The 17,681-nt window shown below is 35.3% G+C and overlaps 1 protein-coding gene across 5 annotated transcripts in view; it reads left to right on the top strand.

Moving 5' to 3' along the window:
- The window catches only part of WDR47 (WD repeat domain 47), a 54,940-nt gene that overhangs the window by 17,747 nt on the left and 19,512 nt on the right, over positions 1-17,681 (top strand). For 4 of the 5 annotated variants that reach the window (XM_036874108.1, XM_036874109.1, XM_036874110.1 and 1 more), the window contains exons 3-6: positions 1,883-1,966; positions 5,614-5,698; positions 7,763-8,565; positions 12,607-12,730. In XM_036874108.1, coding sequence (XP_036730003.1) covers positions 1,883-1,966; positions 5,614-5,698; positions 7,763-8,565; positions 12,607-12,730 — 1,096 coding nt within the window. Of the gene's footprint in view, positions 1-1,882; positions 1,967-5,611; positions 5,699-7,762; positions 8,566-12,606; positions 12,731-17,681 lie in introns of those variants that run through there. The other variant, XM_036874111.1, reaches the window with a different exon arrangement.

Raw genomic sequence — 17,681 nt, 5'->3', positions numbered from 1 at the left:
GCATCTTTCATACATGTGACTATTTCTGTATCTTGAATTATTTCCTTAAAACAAGATTCTTGGAAGTGGAATTACAGAGCAAAAGGGAGTTAACATGTTTGCCAAAATGGAAGCTAAATATATCCTTCCTTGAATTGGATGGAAAAAGAAAAACCCAAATTTCCATGCAGAAATGTATTCTGTGCTTATGTGATACCAAATGTCCTTGATAAGGAGTACAGATTCTTGGATATGTAGCATTTTGTGACTAGGAAAGCCTTAAGAAATGAAATGTTTCTAACTCATGAATAAGGAACTTTTTAAAAAGCTTTATTATATTAGGAGAGTTTATTTAAACTCATTGCACTTCCCTGTATTTGATATTATGAATGTCATTCAGCCCCAGGGAGCTTAGTCAACGATATAGTCAAGAACCAGTACTGAGGCAGTATTCTTTGGGCTCTGTCATTGCTACTTCTGGAATTTAGCAGTGGCTCTCAGATATCCCCCTGCAGAAACCTGATGGTTTGTTATGAAGTTTTACTGGTCTTAGGTGAAATTACAGGATAGTAAGTTTCTCATTAAACTAAATGTATTCATCTTAAAGGGCTGCTGGCCTTTGAAATTGTGTCCTTCCTACTTTTGAGATATTAAAATGTCCCTTTAGGGCTTCCCTGGTGGCGCAGTGGTTAAGAATCCGCCTGCCAATGCAGGGGACACGGGTTCCAGCCCTGGTCTGGGAAGATCCCACATGCCGCGGAGCAACTAAGCCCGTGCGCCACAACTACTGAGCCTGCGCTCCAGAGCCCGTGAGCCACAACTCCTGAAGCCCGTGCGCTTAGAGCCCGTGCTCTGCAACAAGAGAAGCCACCGCAATGAGAAGCCTGCGCGCTGCAACAAGAGTAGGCCCCGCTCACTGTAACTAGAGAAAGCCTGTGCACAGCAACAAAGACACAATGCAGCCAAAAATCAATAAAATAAATAAATTTTTAAAAAACCTTTAAAAAATAAAATAAAATAAAATGTCCCTTTATAAAATGATTATGATACATGTTGTGATTGCTTTTTATTAATATTCATTCTTTGTGGAATCAAAAGTTGGCAATCCTATGTAGATCTTCCTGCCTATTTTTAAATTTTCTGTTGTAAAAAAGCATAGATAGGGAAATTACTTTTATAAAAGAAGAACAGTAATCTGAATGCCTTATAACTTTTAGAAGTTCCCATAGACTACTTAAGTAGGATGAAATATGATATTATTCATTACTATTTTCATTCTCAGAATATAAACTCTAGTGTTAAATGCCTCAAAGATGTTGAATTCACAGTTTAGAGCAGGGTTTTCAACCTCAGTACTGTTAACATTTTGGGCCAGATGGTTCTTTGTTGTGAGTGTGGGGGTTTTCCTGTGCATTGTAGGGTGTTTAGCAGCACTTCTGACCTATACCCTGAAGATGCCAGTTGCACCCTAGTTGTGACAACCAAAAATGTCCCCAGACAGTGCCAGATTTCTCCAGGGGGCAAAACTGCACCCAGTTGAGAACCAATGACTTAGTGAGACTGGAACATACCAACACACTGGCCCCTAAATAATACAGAATAACTTTAAACTGTAAGATTAGTGGGGAAATAAAGAAACTTTTAGACTTAGTTCAATGTTTTTACATAGGTAAAAAAAACATATTTTAGAATGAGGAGTGGGTGCAGATTCACAAATTCTTCTCAAATAGTATATGTTGTTACAAATAAGTTGTGAAAAAGTTTATTATAATGGTTGAGAAACCAAGTAAAATGTTATTCTCAATACCTGCTTTGTGAAGTTCTAATGCTATCTTGTCATCTCTTCTGCTTTTAATTAGTGTAACACAAATCTGATAGCATGTGTGGATTTTTCTTTATGTAGGCAGCTAATCCTTGATGGTCAATGGGATGAAGTTCTTCAGTTCATTCAGCCTCTAGAATGTATGGAAAAATTTGACAAAAAAAGGTAAGATTTCATCTGAAATTTTTAGTGTCTTATCATTGGTAGAAGTTGAGCAAAACAAAACAATAAACAAAAATTTAAAAACAAGACTTTTAGCTTTCCTAGCAAATAGTACACTCAATCCCATTGAGTTGGAGCACTTCTCGAGGACAGCTTGCGTGTACTTCAATTAGTTGAACATCTGATATATAAACCCCTTAGTCAACAGTGTATATATATAAAACATCACAAGGGCCATGTCTGAAGCAGTTGTTTCTTCATGATAGTACAAAGAATTTAAAGATGTCATTCCATTGTTTCCTGGCCTCCATTATTTCTGACAAACAATTATCCTTAATTCTCTTGTATGTAATATTTCTTTTTTTCTTTTTATTCTTCTTCTACTGGCTGCCTTCAAGATTTTCTCCTTGTCATTGGTTTTCAGCAGTTTGATTTTGATGTGCCTAAGTGATTTATTTGTATTTTTTCCTGCTTGGGGTTTGCTGAGCTTTTTGGATCTATAAGTTTATGTCTTTCATCAAGTTTGGGAAATTTTTGGCAGTTATATCTTCAAACATTTTTTCTGCCCCTTTTTCTTCTTCTAAGTATACAACATTAGACAGATTGATATTGTTCCACAGTTTTGAGGCTTTGTTCCTTTTTTAAAAAAACATTTTTTCTGTGTATTCTTCAGTCTGGATTATTTCTGTTGATTTACCTTCAATGTTTATTGACACTTTCTTCAGTTATTAGCAATCTGCTCATAAACAATGAATTTTTCATTTCAGATATTGTACTTTTTGGTTGCAGAATTTACTTTTATTTATAATTTTTCTCTGAGATATTCCTATCTGTTTGTTCATTGTGACTGTACTTCCCAATAAGCCCTTGAACATATTTTTAGTAACTGCTTGTTCACTAATAGTCCTTATTTGCTAATTCCAACTTTTAGGTTATATCAGGCTCAGTTTCTATTGATTGAGTTTTCTCTTAACTATGAGTCACTCTTTTTTCACATCTAGTCATTTTTTAATGTATTTTGCACATTGGGATTCATTGTTGAAACTCTGGATTTCTGTTATCTTCCTTTGGAAGGTACTGATTTTTATTCATGCAGGGAGTTTACTTTGTTGTACTTCAGAATGCAAACTCTGTCCCTCACCTATTGGACACCAGATGAAATCTCTGCTCAGTTATTTAGCCTTCAATCTGTTGCTTTCCCTGGGCTCTTTGGAGTCTCCCTTGCATCTTCAGTTTTAGGGATGACCAAGGATTTAGGCACAGTTTATACAGTAGATTTTGGTGTATTTTTCATTGTGGTTTCCTCTTTTTTTGGATCCTCCTACCCTGCCCACCACTTTTCAGCTGTTCTGGCAGCTGAACTTCTCAAAAGCCTGACTTCTCCAAAGCCTGTAAAACTGCAGCTTTCTGCCTGAGTTCTAGCTCACACTGTGTGGACTGGGGATTGCCCTCAGCTGGAAGGCCTTATACCCTTCAGCCTCACCCCCTAAAGTTCCCTTTTTCAAGGATTGACTTCCCTCTAGCTATGCCAGTTTTTTTTTTTTTCTTCAGTGCTTTCAAATATTTTTTATATTTAATCTAGGGTTTAATTGTTATTTGCAGAAAGGTTAGCCAGATACAAGTTACTCCACCATTATCAGAAGTGGAACCTCATATTAGTTTCTGATTCTCCATAAACCATGCTATTTGATACCTATTTGCTTTTATACATTCTTCATTTATCTGGGATACTGTTTCTTACATCATCTCCTGCCTTTACATAGCACATTCTTGATCATCTTCCAAGAGTCAGTTCTTGTAAGACCCTCACTATTTCTGATAGACCTGGTTTCATAATGACTCCTTTGAAATCTTGCTGAATCCTATACATATTTCATGCAATTTATTAGATGACCCTCTTCTTTTTTTAAAAAAATTGAAGTACAGTTGATTTATAATATTGTGTTAGTTTCAGGTATACAGCATATTGTTTCAGTATTTTTTCAGATTATATTCCATTATAGGTTGTTACAAGATATTGGGTATAATTCTCTGTGCTATACAGTTAATCCTTGTTGCTTACCTATTTTATGTATAGTAGTTTGCCTTTGTTAATCTCATACCCCTAACTTATCCCTCCCCACCCCCCCATTTTGGTAACCACAGTTTGTTTTCTGTGTCTGTGAGTCTGTTTCTGTTTTGTATATATATTCATTTGTATTACTTTTTAGATTCTACATATAAGTGTTATCATATAGTATTTGTCTTTCTTTGTCTGACTTATTTCAGTAAACACAATATTCTCTAGGTTCATCAATGTTTTTGCAGATGGCAATATTTCATTCTTTTTCTGCTTCCTTGTGTGACTTTTAAAAAAATTTTTATTGAAGTATAGTTGATTTACAATGTTGTGTTAGTTTCAGGTGTACAGCAAAGTGATTCAGTTATACATATATCCACTCTTTTTTAGATTATTTTCCCATATAGGCCATTACAGAGTATTGAGTAGAGTTCCCTGTGCTATACAGTAGGTCTTTATTAGTTATTTATTTTATATAGAGTAGTGTGTATATGTCAATCCCAATCTCCCAATTTATCCCTCCTCCCCTTCCCCCCTGTTAACCATAAGTTTGTTTTCCACATCTGTAACTCTATTTCTATTTTGTAAATAAGTTCATTTGTACCATTTTTTTAGATTCCACATATAAGCGATATCATATGATATTTGTCCTTTTCTGTCTGACTTACTTCACTCAGTATGACAATCTCTAAGTCCATCCATGTTGCTGCAAATGGCATTATTTTGTTCTTTTTTATGGCTGAGTAATAGTTCATTGTGTGTGTATGTGTGTACACATGCATGCACGCACCACAGCTTCTTAATCCGATCATCTGTTGATGGGTACTTGGGTTGCTTCCATTAGATGACCCTCTTCCTGAAGGCAGGGATTTTGTTTTATTGGACACATATTTGCTGTTACAACAGTGGTTGAAAGAATGACTGTGAAGTTCATTATTATTTTCTTTCAGCCCTTAGAAACACTTTTCTTTAAAGTGCTTAAGGCATTCAACATTTTTTGATTCATAGAGAAGTCAGGTAGACACTCCCTTCCCCTCTCTGAAAAATCCCTTTTAAAAAGTTTTAAGTCTACAGTTATCTTGCGGTTTTTTAGCAATGTTGTTCATTCCTTCCTATCCTTTCAGCTCTATTTTTATTAGACCTTTCTCATGTTTGAAAAGAAAAGAGGACATATTTTGGGAAATAAAATATTTGGAATATAAAGGATTTTCATATTAGGTGACATTTGACATCTTGCATAAAAACTTGATTGCTTAGAATTAATATTGCAAATAGAAATCCTTCCTTTGAGTATTAAATTGTGATTACTTGCTACTGAAATTATTTTAATTATGGCTTCAATTTGATCAGCTTTGTAAAATAATTAAAGAATTTTCTGAAAGCAGAGGTACTTACAGTAACTTATAAGTACATTTGATTTCTGAGACATTGGGAAATTAATTTTTTAAAGTCTTTTTTTAAAGAAATAATTAGTCCTATAAGAAAAACTTGGCCTGTTTTGCTTTAGGAACTTGAGTTTCATTTCTAGTCTTCGACATTGCTATAATTCAGATTTTAATCATTTTAATGTTTCATATTTTATTTTTCACAGGTTTCGTTATATTATCCTGAAGCAGAAGTTTTTAGAAGCTTTATGTGTTAACAACGCAATGTCAGCAGAAGATGAGCCCCAGCATGTAAGATTTTTATTCCTAAAGGTTTGCGCCACAGTCTTGTTTCAGTCATAAGTATTCTGTTCACTAAAACAAAAGATTAGTATCATGAGTTTTCAAAGTTTTTATGAGCGGCTGTGGGGCAAGATCTGCTCTTTTGCAGATGTAGTACTTTCAGTCTGTAGTGCTTCTGAATTTGTTCTGTGATTTAGGCAAAGATGATAAATGAGTGGCTATCTGGTTGGAGAGTGTGTGCTCCCCTCTTGTTTAAGGTGATATAGATAGCAAAAGATGTTTGACTTGATGACTCTACATCATTGCTTCTTTTCTTATCCCAGAAGTGGATTATGTTTACTTCCTCTTTCTGTCTTTTCAGTACTTTCTTTGATCCAGAGGTGTGTTTTTTAACTTTTTTTTTTTTTTTTTTTGGCTGCACAGTGCAGCTTGTAGAATCTTAGTTCCCTGACCAGGAATTGAACCCGGGCCCTCAGCAGTGAAAGCACAGAGCCCTAACCACTGGACCGCCAGGGAATTCCCCAAAGGTGTTTTTTTAATACAATGTGTATTTTTAATAACAATTTAGATTTAATGATATTAAATTCTTTTTGATTAGAGAGATACTTTTAAAGTTTTAATATTAGTATTGTTGTATCCAAAACCAAAGAAACTTTTATTAAGTGCCAGTAAGTAATCATTGAAAAAATAGAGCAATGTTTGCAGATAATGATGTTTAAAAGTGGAAAGAAGGACTTCCCTGGTAGTCCAGTGGTTAAGACTCCATGCTTCCACTGCAAGGGGCATGGGTTTGATCCCTGGTCGGGGAACTAAGATTCTGCGTGCTGCATGGTGTGGCCAAAAAAAAGAAAAAAGTGGAAAGAACACTGGAATATTAGTCAATAAGAATTTTTATTCTGTCTTCGTCACTAACCAACTGAATTACTTAGGTTAAATCTGCACCCTAACTTTTCCCACAGGGAAGATATAGAAGCTGTGCTATGCAAGCTCTAAGGTTCCTTACATCATCAAAAGCTTATGATCTGGGGCTTCCCTGGTGGCGCAGTGGGTAAGAATCCGCCTGCCAATGCAGGGGACACGGGTTCGAGCCCTGGTCTGGGAAGATCCCACATGCCGCGGAGCAACTAAGCCCATGAGCCACAACTACTAAGCCTGCGCTCTAGAGCCTGCAAGCCACAGCTAATGAGCCCACGTGCCACAGCTGCTGAGGCCTGCGCATCTAGAGCCCGTGCTCTGCAACAGAGAAGCCACCGCAATGAGAAGCCCACGCACCGCAATGAAGAGTGGCCCCCGCTTGCCGCAACTAGAGAAAGCCCGCATGCAGCAACGAAGACCCAACGCAGCCAAAAATAAATAAATAAATAAATAAATTTATTAAAAAAAATCTTTTTTTTTTTTTTTTTTTTTTTAAGATTTTTAGAAATTTCATGTAATGTCTGAAACATTTATATTAACATATTTCCATTTTTAAAAAAAAAAAAAAGCTTATGATCCTAAGATAATATTCACTATACAAATTATTGTAATTTGTTATTCAGTTAAGCTTCCTTTTGTTCTGTCTCTGCACTGTTTTTGTAGAAGTGAACTGTAGGTGTTCCCTTTCTTGATTTGCTTTCTTTCCCCACACACATTTGTCCTAAGGTAAGTTTGAGAATGGCTCTTTTGCTTTTTGAGTAAGCTGGAGTGATAGCAAGCTATAATAAATAATTGAATTTTGGCATGCTTCAGTTTCATTGCTAGAAAACTTAATTATCCTTACTCTTAAAAAATTATACATTTGAAAATGGTATTAAGTCTGAATTACAACACTTTTTTTATAGGTAAAAGTTTAATGTGCTAATAACCAAATTTTAAAATCTTTATTTTAGGAATAAAAAACATTTTGGTTCCTGACTTGAAAGTTGTTAAATAGCCCACAATTATATGAGTATTCTGTGACATGAGTTTATCCTTTTGCAATTGAACAGTTTGTGAAAGTTCGTAAAGTGTCTTTATATTTGAATAAAATACTCTCATTGTTTTCATATCTCGTAGCATCTCTCTTTATAGCAATCACTTATGTTTTTCTTACAGCTGGAATTTACCATGCAAGAAGCTGTGCAATGTTTACATGCCCTAGAAGAGTACTGTCCTTCTAAAGATGATTACAGCAAGCTCTGTTTGCTTTTGACTTTGCCTCGTCTGACCAATCATGCTGAATTTAAGGACTGGAATCCCAGCACTGCACGAGTTCACTGTTTTGAAGAGGCTTGTGTCATGGTTGCAGAATTCATCCCTGCTGATAGGAAGCTAAGTGAGGCTGGTTTTAAAGCAAGTAGCAATCGTTTATTTCAGCTTGTAATGAAGGGCCTACTTTATGAATGCTGTGTAGAATTTTGTCAAAGTAAAGCAACTGGAGAAGAAATTACAGAAAGTGAAGTACTACTTGGCATCGACCTCTTATGTGGTAATGGTTGTGATGATTTGGATCTGAGTTTATTGTCATGGCTTCAGAATCTCCCATCTTCGGTCTTCTCTTGTGCTTTTGAACAGAAAATGCTTAATATTCATGTTGACAAACTTCTGAAACCCACAAAAGCTGCATATGCTGATCTTTTGACTCCTCTTATCAGCAAACTTTCTCCCTATCCATCATCTCCAATGAGAAGGCCTCAATCAGCTGATGCCTATATGACTCGCTCTCTGAATCCTGCTTTAGATGGCCTCACTTGTGGACTAACCAGTCACGATAAGAGAATTTCAGACCTTGGGAACAAAACTTCTCCAATGTCACACTCCTTTGCTAACTTCCATTATCCAGGGGTACAAAACCTCAGTAGAAGTCTCATGCTTGAGAATACAGAATGTCACAGTATTTATGAAGAATCCCCTGAACGGTAAGTATTTGCTCATGAAAATTGGGAGATCTCCCCAAGTGTGAGATAATCTAATTGGTGTGTGTGTGTGTGTGTTTTCTAAATGTTCAAGTCCATTTAGTTGAAAGTTAGTCTTTAAAACTTTATTTATAAGGCATTTAAAAAATTTTGATAATTACAATTATCAGGGAAAACCTTTATTTTTATATCCCGTATTATCATTTTGTTGGTTATAAAGGCAGTACATGTGCATTGAAGAAATTTTGGAAAATATGGAAGGGTATCAATAAGAGAATTAAAATCCCACACAATCTTGCACTTAGATGACCAACATTTTTCCTATGAATACATTTTTAAAAATTGAGAAGGTGCTATATATATTTTCATATAATTTGCTTTTTTCACTTGATAAATCCTGACTTTTTCCCATATTTTTAAACATTTATTGAGGTCAATGATTAATGGTGTGTGCAGTATTCCATTGTATGACTGGATCATAATTTTACCTAGTTCCTTATTGTAGGAGAGTAGACTGTTTCCTGTAAATATTACTGTATTGAACATATATATATAAAAATCTCTGATTATTTCCACTTATCTTTTTTTAGTAATTCTTTATATACATACATGAGGAAATTAAGTATTAAAACTACCACTCAGTTTTTCCTTCAAACCTGGCTTGAAATAATAATTTCCTGATTAGCAGTTCTTTATTTCAAGGCTTAGGAAACTTCCTGCCTCCATTTTCCAGGAAACCCACTGGGGACACATCTTGGTTTCCTATACTCGGAGTTGATGCTATGAAGTATTACTATCGACTGCAATAAGTTCATTAAAAGCACAAAAACTAAACCTAAACCTTTTACTATTCATATAGGATAGTTGGAGGCATTCTTTATTGAAGAAGGAGCACTGGACTTGTAATTTCTGTTTCTAATTAAAACAGGAGGAGATCTTTAGTTAAGGGTTAAGGCACAAGAATTACAGGATAAATATTTATGGAAGCATTTTCTGTTAAGTTGCTGTGAGATTGTTGGGGTGGGTGGGTGTGATTTTTCTTTAATGTTCTTTAAAGAGAGGAGAGGATTCTGGGATCAGTTAAGTGAGGGACTTCCCAAAGCCTAGGGTGACTTCCTAAGGCATCTTATTGCTCTGTATTTTATATTTGAAAGATAAAGATGATATCTAGTGATACAAATGAATGAATATAATTTAATATAGGAGCATCCTATTATCTAAATCCTAAAGAAGTAGAGAATCTTGAGCATTGGTAGAGACTATCTTAAAGTTTTCTTGGACTTTCTGATCCCCTTAGAGAAAATTCTCATTGTCTGGGATGCTGGGCTTCAATTCTGGGGGAACTGCTGATATTCTTCTGAGTACATGAGATGATAGGATCTTCTTGGTTGATATAATGAATAGCATGTTTTGAATTGTGCACCAGTGGGATTGCCTTTATAAAGAAAAAAGACACACAAAAATCCAGCCAAATTTGACTCTACATGTGCTATTCCCTATGTAAAGAAAGTATTATAAATTGAGGAATGACTGAATAAAGATGGAAAGAAGTGGAATATAAGTTATTAGACCATTATAGAATAAGCAGTGGGGTAAAACGTGACATGTCAAGAGGTAAGTAATGTATGTGTTATTAGCTGAGCAGTAGTAATAACCCAGAAAACATCTGTCATGTCTCTGAAATTGGAAAACTTACGAGACAAAGCAGTGTAGAACAATGAATAGAACATGGTCTTTGGAGTTAGACTTGGGTTTGAACTGTAGCCTTGCCATTTTCTAGCTGTGTGATCTTGGGATGGTTACTTAATCTCTCTGAGCCTCAGTGACCTCCTCTATAAAATAGAGTGTTGACTTGCACAGTGCTAAGCATGTGCTTAGTGCTTAATAAACATAAATTTCCCCTGTTCAGGGTCCATACCCTTGGAAAGTACAATGTGTCAAAAGGGCTACTAATAACATACTATGGGAGAGCTATTGTGCTGTGGATAAAGTATAAAAATTTACTTTGGAAAAAAGTTTACCTGGTTTTAAAGAATATTTTAGGTGTAATTAAAAAATATTGGAAAGCTCAGTTAGATCAATTATGTTAAAATGCAATATAAAGAGACTCCTGCTTATGGTAATTTGAAGTCAGTATTCATTTAAAAATATTTGATTGTCTACTCTGTGCTAGCACTGTGCTGCATCCCCAGGATATGACTGAGTTACTATGGTGAAGAAGAAGATAAAACACAGAAGAAAAGTTTATAAAAGAGTGTGTGGTATTTTGAAGGATATCTTTTCACTCGAACAGAAACCAACTCAAAATAAAAAAGGAATAAAAATCAGCTGAAATACACAAGCTGTGACTATACAATATAATAGTCTCAAAATTAAATGGCAGGAAAAAAGATCTATTCTCAGACATGTGCCAGCATTGAATTTGGAGTCTGAAGACCTGGATTCAAGTCCTAGCTTTATTTACTGTGTATTTTTTGGAAAATGACTTTTTTGAGTCTGTTTCCTCATGTGTGAAATGGGAGTTTTAACCTGTTTTACAGGTTATTTTGCAAGTTAAATGAGATAATGCATGTGGAAGTGCTGTGTAAATTGCAAAATTAAATCAAATGTTACTTTATAAAGGTTGTTTTATTCTATCTCTATACAGTTAATAACTCTTACAAATTCTAATTTATGGACTAAAATGGGGCTTCCTATGGTCATTAGCAGCTTACAGCACAGTCTGGTAGCTGAAAACTCTTCCCAGGTCTTTCTACTTCCTCCTCAGGGTGCATGTGTGTGTATGTATGTTTAGGTACTTAAGACTACTAGGCTCCTAACTAATGGTGCCTTTGTGAAGATGACTGTCTAGCTCTGCTTTCCTAAACCCTAGACCTATATTTTGATATGTCTTACATACTTCTGCCTGGAGAGGCCATTAGGAAGTCATCTCCTAATCAAATTCATTGAAGACAAAAATCACTTTACTTTTGTACTTGTTCCTATGGTGCCTTTTACTGATAGGTAATCTATGTGAATGTGGTATTTGTCATCTTTGGATAATCTTAGTTATTAAAAACTTTGAACAGCATAACTATGAAAAGTAGAAATTGCTAGTATTTTAGAAGACCGTTAGGAACAACCTGACATAAGACATCAAGCTTACTAATTAGTATACATTAAAAATATTTGGGGACTTCCCCAGTGGTGCAGTGGTTAAGAATCCGCCTGCCAGTGCAGGGGACATGGTTCAAGCCCTGGTTTGGGAAGATCCCACATGCCGTGGAGCAACTAAGCCAGTGCGCCACAACTACTGAGCCTGCGCTCTAGAGCCTACGAGCCACAACTAGTGAGCCCGTGTGCCACAACTACTGAAGCCTGCACGCCTAGAGCCTGTGCTCCGCAACAAGAGAAGCCACTGCAATGAGAAGCCCACACACTGCAATGAAGAGCAGCCCTTGCTTGCCGCAACTAGAGAAAGCCTGCGCTCAGCAACAAAGACTCAATGCAGCCAAAAATAAAATAAATTTTAAATAAATTTTAAATAAATAAAAATAATTAGTATAAAATTTTTTTTTTAAATTTGAAAGAGGTATGTTTAGCTTTTGCGTTAAGTGCAAAGAAAGCCTTTTAATAAAATCCCAACTATTCTTAAAATTTTATTGAAATATATTAGAGGAAAGAAAATTGATGTTTGGATAACAAAATAACAGATTAAGAGTTCTTTAAAAGAATGTAGGCATTAGGTCATCTAACCTATTAATTTGTAGGTGAAGCTGAGCCACAGAGAATGTAAGTGATTTTCCCAAGGCCACACACATTATTTTAGATGGGAACCCCTACCCTCCTTGCTTAATAATCCTGTGCTCTTCCATTATAAGCACATTCTATTTTTAAAAATCCCTTAGATAGTGTACTTAAGAGAAGAAAGTAAAATTTAAAAATCTGTTTTTGTGCATTTGATAAACACTTAGGCTAAATACTCACTTTTTAAATTAAAATTTCTCTAACTACAATATGTTTTTCTTTACCCCTACCTCTTCCTTTTTGTTTTTTGCCCTGAAGTGATACACCTGTTGAGGCACAGCGGCCTATCAGCAGTGAAATCCTGGGCCAGAGTTCAGTTTCAGAAAAAGAGCCTGCAAATGGAGCACAGAATCCAGGACCAGCTAAGCAAGAAAAAAATGAGGTAATATTTACTACACCTCGAGTCTTTTAGAGTTATTCTCTTTGTAAGAAGTGATACTATTTGCTTGGATAGAACTTAAAAAGAATTTTCTGATATTTGAGAGTAAGAGAGAGAATATCTAGATTTTCTTACTTATTAGATCATTTTCTCCCCTCTTCCTTAAGAATTTACAGTATTTTTAGTTATCACTATATTTTGGAGCATTTTTAATGGATGGATTTATTAACAATTTAAAATATCACAGTTGACATTGCTCCTACATGTTTGAGCACTCACGTAATTGAACTTGCATTAAATGTGGACAGCTTGTATTTTAAAGATATATGCTCTATATTTTGCTAATTAGATTTAATGAGCAAGAAATTATGACATTTATAATATAGAATAATATTTTATCTAAGCCTTTAGAGTTCCAGATTATTTTTCTGTGGTGCTTTGGGAAGGAAATTGTACTGTGAAATAGGGTGTAAATTTTATCTTATATATATTATCCCACTTATAAGGGGTGAGTAGGTAGGTTTAATAAGTTGAGTAAGTTTTCTTGGTTTTGACTAAATATTTAGAATGAAGTAGAAAAATTATTCTTAAAAGTACATATGGATATGCACAAAACAACAGAATCCCGAAATATATGAGGCAAACATTGGCAGAGCTGAAGGGAGAAATAGACAGTTCTGCAATAATAGTTGGAGACATCAATACCCCACTTGCAGTAATGGATAGAACATTTAACAGAAGATCAGTAAGGATATAGAGGACTTGAACAACACTGTAAACCAATTGGACATAATAGACATCTATAGGACACTCAACAGTAGAATACACATTCTTCTCCAGTGCACGTGCAGTGTTCTTCAGGATAGAGCATGTGTTAGGACGCAAAACAAGTCTCAATAACTTTTAAAAGATTTGAAATCATGTAAAGTATCTCCTCTGACCACAGTGGAATGAAGCTAGAAATTGATAACAGAAGGAAAATTTTTAAATCCAAAATGTGTAAAAATTAATCAACACACTCTTAAACAACCACTGGATCCAAGAAGAAATCACAAGGGAAATTAGAAAATACTTAGAGACTAATGAAAATGAGTACAACATACCAAATATACAACAAAATTATGGAATGCAGCAAAAGCAGTGCTCAGGGAAAAATTTATAGCTGCAAATGCTTACATTAAAAAAGAAGAAAGATCTCAAATCAATAACCTAATTTTATGCCTTGAAGAGCTAGGAAAAGGAAGAGCAAGCTAGACCCAAAGCTAGCAGAAGGAAGGAAATAATAAAGATTAGAAGAGAGAGAAATAAAATAGAGAAAAGGAAAACAACAGAGGGAATCAACAAAACCAAAAGTTGGTTCTTTGAAAAGATCAATAAAATTGACAAGCCCTTAGCTAGACTGACAAAGAAAAAGAAAACACAAATTACTAAAATCAAAAATAAAACTGTCGGGCTTCCCTGGTGGCGCAGTGGTTGAGAGTCTGCCTGCCAATGCAGGGGACACGGGTTCAAGCCCTGGTCTGGGAAGATCCCACATGCCGCGGAGCAACTAGGCCCGTGAGCCACAACTACTGAGCGAGCCACAACTACTGAGCCTGCACGTCTGGAGCCTGTGCTCCGCAACAAGAGAGGCCGCAATAGTGAGAGGCCCGTGCACCGCGATGAAGAGTGAGAGGTCCGCGCACCGCAATGAAGAGTGGCTCCCACTCTCTGCAACTAGAGAAAGTCCTCGCACAGAAATGAAGACCCAACACAGCCAAAAATAAATAAATAAAATTAAAAAAAAAAAAAATAAAACTGTCAACCTTACAATAATGAAAAAGATTATAAGAGAATACTGTGACCAGTTGTAAGCCAACAAATTAAATAACTTAGATGAAATGGACAAATTCCTTAGAAACACAAATTACTAAACTGACTCAGAAAGAAATAGAAAATCTCAACAGATCTATAATGAGTAAAGAGATTGAATGAGTAATGAAAAAACTTCTCAACAAAGAAAAGACTGGGATAAGATGGCTTTACTGGTGAATTCTACAAACATTTAGGAAGCGTTAGCAATCCTCAAAATTTTCCAAGAAATATGAGAGGAGGAAACACTTCCTAACTCATTCTGTGAGGCCAGCATTACCCTGATAGGAAAACCAACTGAAAATATTACAGGAAAAGAAAACTACAGACCAATACCTCTTATAAACATAGAAGCAAAAATCAACAAAATACTGGTAAACCAAATCCATCAGCATATTAAAAGGATTGTGCATTCTGACCCAGTGGATTGATTGCAGGATGCAAGGTGGTTCAACATAAAAAAACAATCAGTTTAATACACATCACATTAATACAATGAAGGAAAAAAAGAAACAACATGCAATCATCTCAGAAAAGACATTTGACAAAATCAAACACTTTGCTGATCAAAGCTCTCAGAGAACTAAGAATAGAATGGAACTTCCTCAGCATGGTGAAGATCATTTATGTAAAACCAACCTAACATCATACTCAGTAGGTAATGACTAAAAGCTTTCTCCCTAAGATCAGGAACAAAGATAAGGATGCCTGCTTTCATTGCTGCTATTCAACATTTATTAGAAGTTCTAGCCAGAGCAGTTAGACCAGAAAAAGAAATAAATTGGAAAGGAAGAAGTAAAGCTATCTCTATTCACAGATGACATGAATATTATATGTATAATCAGTAATTCACAAGACAGCTACTAGAGCTTATAAACAGGTTCAGCAGAGTTGCAGGGTACAAGATCAACACATAAAAATCAGTTGTGTTTCTATACACCAACAATGAACAATCAGAAAAGGAAATTAAGAAAGCGATTTCATTTACAATGGCATATAAAAGGATAAAATATCTGGGAATAAATTAAGGAGTTGAAAGACTTGTATGCTAAAATCTACAAAGCATTGCTGAAAGAAGTTAAAGAAGATCTAAATAATTGAAGACATTCTGTGTTAATGGATCGGAAGATTTAATACTGTTAAGATGTCAGTACTACCCCAGTATTATTTACAGATTCCATGCAATTCCTATAAAAATTCCACCGCCTCTTTTGCAGTAATGGAAAAGCCAATACTCAATTCATATGGAATTGCAAGGGACCTTGAATAGCCAAAACAATTTTGAAAAAAGAAGAACAAAGTTGTAGGACTCACACTTAATAATTTCAAAACTTACTACAAAGCTACAGTAATCCAAACTGTGTGGTACTTGTATAAGGATAGGTATATAGACCAATGGAACAAATTGAGAGACCAGAAATAATTCCGTGTATCTATGGCCAACTGATTATTGGCAAGGGTGCCAAGTCCATTCAGTGGGAGAAAAAATAGTCTTTTCAACAGATGATGCTAGATCAACTGGATTTCCACATGCAAAAGAATGAAGTTGGACCTCTACCTCACACCATATATAAAAATTAACTAAAAGTAGATCAACAACTTAAGTATAGGACCTAAAAGTATAAAACTCTTAGAAGAAAACAAAGGGATAAATCTTCACAACCTTAGATTTTGTAATGCGTTCTTATGTATGATACCAAAGCTTAAGCAACAAATGTAAAAATTGATAAATTGGACTTCATCAAAATTAAAAACTTTTGGATTTCCCTGGTGGTCCAGTGGGTAAGACTCCATGCGCCCAATGCAAGGGGCCTGGGTTCGATCCCTGGTTGGGGAACTAGGTCCCACACATGTGCCACAACTAAGAAGTCTGCATGCTGCAACTAAGAGCCCGCATGCTGCAATTAAAGATCCCACATGCCACAACTAAGACCCAGGGCAGCCAAAATAAATAAATAAATATTTAAAAAAAAACCTTTTGTGCATCAAAGGACATTATCAAGAAAGTGAAAGGACAGCCTACAGAATGGGAAAAATATTTGCAAATCATTTATCTGGCAAGAGTTTTATATCTAGAATATGTAAAGAACTACTACAACTCAACAACAAAAAAATCCAATGTAAAAAAGGACTTGAATAGACACTTCTGCAAATTGGCTAAATGTCTATAAATGGGCAAAAAGTACATGAAGAAGATGCCTAACATCACTTGTCATTAGGGAAACGTAAATCAAAACCACAATGAAATATAACTTCACAACTACTAAAATGGCTAAAATCAAAGCAATGGAAAATAACACGTGTTGATGAGGAAATAGAGAAATTTGAGCCCTCATACGTTGCTGGTTGGTATGTAAAATGGTGCTGTCACTGTGGTTTCATAGTACCTCAAAAAGCTAAATATAGAATTACTGTATGACCCAGTCATTGCACTTCTAGGTATATACCCAAAGGCGTTGAAAGCAAGGATTCAAACATATCTGTACATCCATGTTCATAGCAGCATTATTTATAGTGGCCAAAAGGTAGAAATAACCCATGTCCATCCACAAGTTAATGGATAAACAAAAGTGATATATCCATACAATGGGATATTATTCAGCCATAAAAAGAAATATGCTACAACTTGGATGAACCTTTAAAACATCGTGTTAAGTGAAATAAGCCAGACACAAAAGGACAAATATTGTATGATTCCATTTATATGAAATATCTAGGATAGGCAAATTTATAGAGACAGAAAGTAGAAGTTAGCAGGGGTTAGGGGGAGAGGGAAATGGGGAGTTATTGCTTAAAGGTTATGGAATTTCTGTTTGGGGTGATGAAAATTTTTGGAAATAGATAATAGTGATGGTTGTACAACACTATGAATCTAATGCCACTGAATTGTACACTGAAAAATGGCTAAAATTACAATATTTGTATTTATTTTACCACAAAAAATTTTTTTAAAGGACATACAGATAATTTTGTCTCAGAGTTATTGCTATGTTATGAAATAAAGGGGGACTGTTACTATTTTCTGGAAAAGGGAGACAGTTTTAGCTTTAGTTAGCGGTACAAGACTCTTAGATAAGCTTATTATCAGTGTTGGCCAAGTTTA

Source organism: Balaenoptera musculus, chromosome 1, assembly GCF_009873245.2.
Source record: "Balaenoptera musculus isolate JJ_BM4_2016_0621 chromosome 1, mBalMus1.pri.v3, whole genome shotgun sequence".
In the NCBI taxonomy this organism is placed as follows: domain Eukaryota; kingdom Metazoa; phylum Chordata; class Mammalia; order Artiodactyla; family Balaenopteridae; genus Balaenoptera; species Balaenoptera musculus.
This window is presented reverse-complemented; position numbering and strand designations above follow the sequence as displayed.